At 41.6% G+C, this 6,112-nt stretch overlaps 1 protein-coding gene across 1 annotated transcript; it reads left to right on the top strand.

The window, feature by feature from the left end:
- Positions 1-2,239: 2,239 nt before the first annotated feature.
- Positions 2,240-5,256, top strand: LOC111790341 (receptor-like protein kinase FERONIA). Its single transcript, XM_023671214.1, has one exon. The coding sequence runs from the start codon at positions 2,397-2,399 to the stop codon at positions 5,106-5,108; it is 2,712 nt and encodes a 903-aa protein (XP_023526982.1). The 5' UTR covers positions 2,240-2,396; the 3' UTR covers positions 5,109-5,256.
- Positions 5,257-6,112: the final 856 nt, after the last annotated feature.

Here is a 6,112-nt window from a genome sequence, read left to right as displayed (position 1 = left end):
TTAGGGTACCACACTCTTTCTTTCTTGTTCTTATTTTTGTTTAAGTACTTCGACCCTTAGTTCTGTTCGTGCTTGGGATTCTTATCATGATCTTTCATGAGGACCTTTTGCTTGGGATTCTTATCATGATCTTTCATGAGGACCTTGTGCCTTGGATTCTGAAATCTTGGTTATCTTCTAAGAGTCTTAGTACTATGATTCTTGGTTCTTGATTCTTATCCTTAGAACTTGGATCTTGATCTATGTTCTAGTCCTTGATTTTATTTTGTTCTCGGTATTTTCTAGTCCATGTTCTAGTCCTTGATCCATGTTCTATGTTCTTGTTCTATTTTTGGTGCGTTCTCCAAGAAGACACTCTCCCTATGATTTACGGTACTAGTCATGAACCTGACAACCTACGTCCAAGACTTCATGCGTTTCAAGTGACACAGTTTTAACCTACGTCTAAAGCTTTATGCATTTCAGCGACGTAGTCTGAACCCGCATCTTAGGGCTTGCCATTTAATACGATATGAGAACCTGTGCTCAAGGCTTCATGCATTCTAAGCGGCATAGTCTAGAAACCTACATCCAAGACTTCTTATCCAACACCCAGGATTTGCCCTATGATACAACTTGAATACCTATGCCCAAGCCTTCATACATTCAAAGGTAAATGAACTTAGGGGCATTATGGTCATTTTACACCGTTTCTTTGTTTACTTACTTAACTTTATCTAGTGATCACCAAATTTCATTTTTAATCTCAACCAGCTATAATTTGCTCAACACTAAAATTTCATAGACAGAAGAGTTCAGGATCTTAACTCGCTGTTCTTTGTGTTTTTCTTTCATATATATTTAATTCATACTTGGTTTAAGGTTCATATAGAAATCCATGCAATTCATAAAGTATTTCTTAAAAAAAGTCCAAAGTGGTTACTTACCTCGTCATCCACATTTGGGACCTTTGTTCTCAAGCTTCCACTATTCGAATTACCTCAAATTTTCTTCCAAAGACTCCCTATTGTGTCTAGTTTTTGGAACCATAAATATTTTTCATGTGAATTTTTATGAAAGGGGTTAAGATTTAAAAAAAGAACAAGAAAATGTCAGATTTTAGGTTGACATGGCCGGTTCAGTTGAACCGGCCACGTCATCGTCTTCTTCCTCTTGACAAGAAGAAGATGCGCGGGTCCTTTGCACCGTTGTGTAAGAATCGCCCTCTACAGTTTCATTTACAGCGTTTCTTCCCTCGATTTATTCATGAAACTTAAATATGGTGTTACAAGGAAGAGTTAGGGTTTGATTTAACACATTCTTGTGGATTGTAGCGTACGATATTTGCCTACAAAGTTCGTCCATAATCATTTTTTTAGCTGAAACTAAAACAAGGGATTTCTTATTGGGTAGCCAATTTTAGGGGTTTTCAAGGCTCAATTTTTTCATGGAACCTCTTCATTATTCTTCCCTCAACATAAAGGAATTAGTTTGGAACAACTTGAGTGTGGGACCTTAATTTCCAGAAATTTTCTCGTTCTACAAGTTACTCGAAACACCAGATTTTTGTTCTCTTGGGTAGCTCATTCTAGGATATTTCAGCTATTGATTGCTTCATCAAAGTTACTCAACTTGATCCTCTGAAATTGAAGAAATTCTCAATTGAAAGGAAAATGGACCGTTGATAGGAATTCGATACTTACCCCCAATTTGAGCTCGAAACGGATTTCCATCAATTGGGCATGTTCTCAAGACTATTTCTCTTCGTGGTCTTTTATGGAAATACTCCTTGGAGGTGCAAAAACTTATTGGAATTGTCCTTGCTCGACGAATTTTTTTGTAGGCTCGGACTGGAGTTTTGAGTTTTCCTTGAAGCTCTTCAATGGCCGATTGGTTCAAGGGAATGATTTCTAGGCACTTTCAGCACTCGATTTCTTCATCCAACTTGTGGGTAATCTTGTTTAGAAATTGTACGAACAAGTTTGAAAGAAAATGGTGGAGAATTGCTCTCGAGTTTCTAGACAACCAGCATATTTCTAACTCTTGAGGTGCTCGTAGAGATACTTGCCTCCTGTGCATGACTTTTCTCCTTGTCAAGCGTCTAAATTTTGGATGCTAACGGTAAACAATGAATTACCACCACTTAATTACCTCTACCTCTTTAAACATCCTAGAAGATTCATTAGTTGTCTCAATCACATATTTGTTTTTCATGTTCGACCATTCACGGATGCGAATTGTAAACAATGACTAAGAGATAGTGACACATTTCTGGTCAAGTTTGAGGAATTGTTCATTGGGGACAAAACAAACCAAGACGTTTCAACCTTGGACTTCCTCAACCCTCCCTCTCTCTTTTCTTCTACACCTTCTCTTCCTCTTTGCTCCACTTCCTTCTGCCTCTCCTCTTCTATCTAATGGCGGACTGCACATCCAAACCTGCTTCTGCCACTGCACCAACCCTTCTATTCTTCGCCTTTTCTTTCTTCCTCCACGTCCTTGGTGACACGCCACCGCCCTTCAACCCCACCGACAAAATCTTTCTCGATTGCGGCTCCCCTGGCAACTCTTCCGACTCCCTGGACAACCGCCTCTGGGTCGGGGACGAACGCTCCAAATTCTTCCCTTCAGATCTCCATCACAACAACGCATCGCTCACTTCCCAAGCGGAAACGCAATTCTCTTCTATCAACGGCGTCCCTTACACAACAGCACGCCTGTCCCACTCTGAATTCACCTACTCTTTCCCGCTGAGTCCTGGCCAGAAATTCATACGCCTCTACTTCTACTCCGCTCCTTACAAAAACTTCCACCGCTCCAAAGCCGTATTCTCCCTCAAAACTGGCCTCCGTACTCTCCTCCGTGATTTCAATGCCTCTGTAAACGCGGACACTTCCGATCCTCCTTCCGGCGCGATTGTTCGTGAGTTCTGCGTGTACGCGGAGGGAAATGGTGTGAAGCTTAACCTTACATTTACACCCACAAATCAAGACTCCTATGCGTTTATCAATGGGATTGAGATTGTATCCATGCCGGATGATCTTTATTACACCCCACCCAACCCCAATGACCAAGGCGGTAGAGGGTTGAAGCTTGTCAACATAGATAATCAGTTCATCCCAGTTGAAAACAACACGGCTCTTGAATTGGTATATAGAATGAATATGGGTGGAAACCTCATCTCCCCCTCCCAAGACACTGGAATGCTTCGAACCTGGTTACAGGAAAGTAATTTGTTGGATAGTAACTTATTTCCTCAACCTACTGATCTCTCTGCAAATCTCAATTACACTAAAATACCCACATACACTGCACCAGAAAATGTGTATCAAACTGCCCGAACCATGGGTCCGAATAGGACTTTTAACAAGGGCCATAATCTCACATGGGAGTACCCTGTAGATCCTGGGTTCACTTACATGCTTCGTCTTCATTTCTGCGAGTTTGAGTCTAATATCACTGCTGCCGGTGACAGAGTGTTCTTGATTTACATTAGAGACTACACGGCTGAGCCACAATTCGATGTGTTTCGACGAGCCGGCGGGAAATATAGTCCAATTTATGAAGACTACGCTGTGCTTGTGCCTGGTGGTAATCAAAAGAAAGTGAATCTCTCTGTTACGCTCCAACCAAACCCAGAGGATTTCAAGACGAGATACGCCAATGTGATCTTGAATGGTATAGAAATCTTCAAATTAAACGATTCAAATGGTAATCTCGGTGGTCAAAACCCAGACCCACCTATCACGACGGTGATCCAATCTCCACCTCCGTCGATCCCACCAAAGAAGAATTCTGGTAAAACGGTGGCAGTTGTAATACCGGTGGTGATTGTGGGTGTTGTCGCCATATTAGCTCTGGGTTTGTTTTTCTTCCGGCGAAGAAGAACATTTACAGACCAAAACTCAAGCGATGGAGCTTCGTGGTTGGCTCTTTACTCCACAACAACGAACAAATCAAACAAATCAAGCAAGACCCGCAACTCCAATCTCCCCTCTAATCTATGCCGTTACTTTTCATTGCCGGAGATTCAAGCGGCCACCAAGAATTTTGACGACAATTTCATCATTGGCGTTGGCGGATTTGGTAACGTATACAAAGGCTACATCGACAACGATGCCACCCAAGTGGCAATTAAACGATTGAAACCAGGTTCAAAACAGGGCGCCCACGAATTCAAAACAGAGATTGAGATGCTCTCGCAGCTTCGCCATCTCCATCTCGTCTCCCTCATCGGGTACTGCAACGATGGTAAGGAAATGATTCTTGTCTATGATTATATGTCTCATGGAACACTCCGCAGCCACTTATACGGAGACAACGAACAGCCTCTCACATGGAATCAACGCCTCCAAATTTGCATTGGTGCCGCAAAGGGGCTACACTACCTTCACACAGGAGCCAATCAGACAATCATCCACCGCGATGTGAAAACCACTAATATCTTACTCGATGAGAAATGGGTCGCGAAGGTTTCTGATTTCGGGTTGTCAAAAGTGGGGCCGGCGAACATGTCGAACGCACACATTAGCACGGTGGTTAAAGGGAGCTTCGGTTATCTAGACCCAGAGTACTACAGACGGCAGCAGCTAACTGAAAAATCTGATGTGTATTCATTTGGGGTTGTTCTCTGTGAAGTGCTCTGTTCTCGTCCGCCGTTAATACGCTCTGCAGACAAGAAGCAAGTGTACCTAGCAGAGTGGGTTCGGCGGTGCTGCCGTGATAACACAGTGGCGCAAATTATTGACCCGAATCTCAGGAATGAGATTACGCCGGAATGCTTGAGGAAGTTTGTTGAGATGGCTGTGAGTTGCATTGAAGACGAGGGAATGAAGAGGCCGTCGATGAAGGATGTGGTGTGGGGATTGGAGTTTGCGTTGCAATTACAGGAGGCGTCGAAAAAGAAGGGAGAGGAAGATGATGTGGGCGGCGGCGAGAGGGATGTCGGGGAAGAACAGTGGTTGGTGGATGAGACATTGTTTAGTAGCACTGGTGATCGGAGAATGGAATCGGAGTCGGGAATGAGCAATTATGTGACGACAAGCAATAGTGATGCCTCCATTTTTACATATAATAAAGGGATGTCTGGTACTGTTTTTTCTGAGATTAAGGACCCCGCCGGAAGATGATGATAAAGAAGAACAGCAAATATTTTTATTTTTATTTTGTGTTTTCTGGACTTGCAGAAATAATTACGGGAGAACAAGATCATGGAAGGAAGGGTTGTTATTATAAATAATTGGTCGGATCATGTAGGAATTGAACATCATACTCTCATATTTTTTCCTTGCATAACCTTTCTACTAGACTACACAGGTGTGCATGATATCATGTTCATTCTTAATGTACATGGTTGATCAAGTGTTTTATAAGGCATGTTGGTTCATCAAGTGTTTTATAAGGCATAACATGAATATAATATCTTAACATATATAGGTCAATATTGTGGAAGCACGAGCATCATGAAAAGTTCATAAGCATATCATAATACAAAAAATAATATCTATTAATAAAGCTACTGGTAGGTTAAGTCATTAAATTTTGAGTTTATGTTCATTTGATCTTGCTTGTCGTGATCTGAGTATACATATGGTGTTCCACGACATCATAGATAGAATATATTTGAGAAATTTAAATCATCTGACTCTCTTATTTGATCCAATTTGGCTCCAAATATTTTAAATTTGCTAACCTCAAACGTTCATAAACACGTGAAAAATGACTTTAGAATGGTCTAAAATGGAAGGATAGGGCCTATAATAACAAATAAAGTTGTTTAGGTGGAGCAGAGTTGAGAATAGTTGGGTGCAAGCTACACCTGAGTCATGGTTAAGTCAGATGAACGGGCTAGTGGTTGATTCTTCAAATTGGCTATGACGTAGACTACTAGGGCGAAGTACGTATACAAAATGTCATGGTCCTGCTTGTTCAGGGCGTGTTGCTTATGGTCACATGTCAAATGTCCGGATTATGCTTGTCCAGGACGTGTTGTCTGTGATCACATACTCATTCCAAACTCTTTTTACTTGATTTCATGTTAAATAGGTATTTACTATTCCTGTTGTATTAATACGACAATGCATAACAAGTCACCAAAATCATGTCTAAGCTCACCAGAGCTAATATTCCCCAA

Source organism: Cucurbita pepo, chromosome LG03, assembly GCF_002806865.2.
Source record: "Cucurbita pepo subsp. pepo cultivar mu-cu-16 chromosome LG03, ASM280686v2, whole genome shotgun sequence".
NCBI lineage: Eukaryota > Viridiplantae > Streptophyta > Magnoliopsida > Cucurbitales > Cucurbitaceae > Cucurbita > Cucurbita pepo.
The sequence above is the reverse complement of the archived record's forward strand: the minus strand, read 5'-3'. Positions and strand labels throughout refer to the sequence as shown.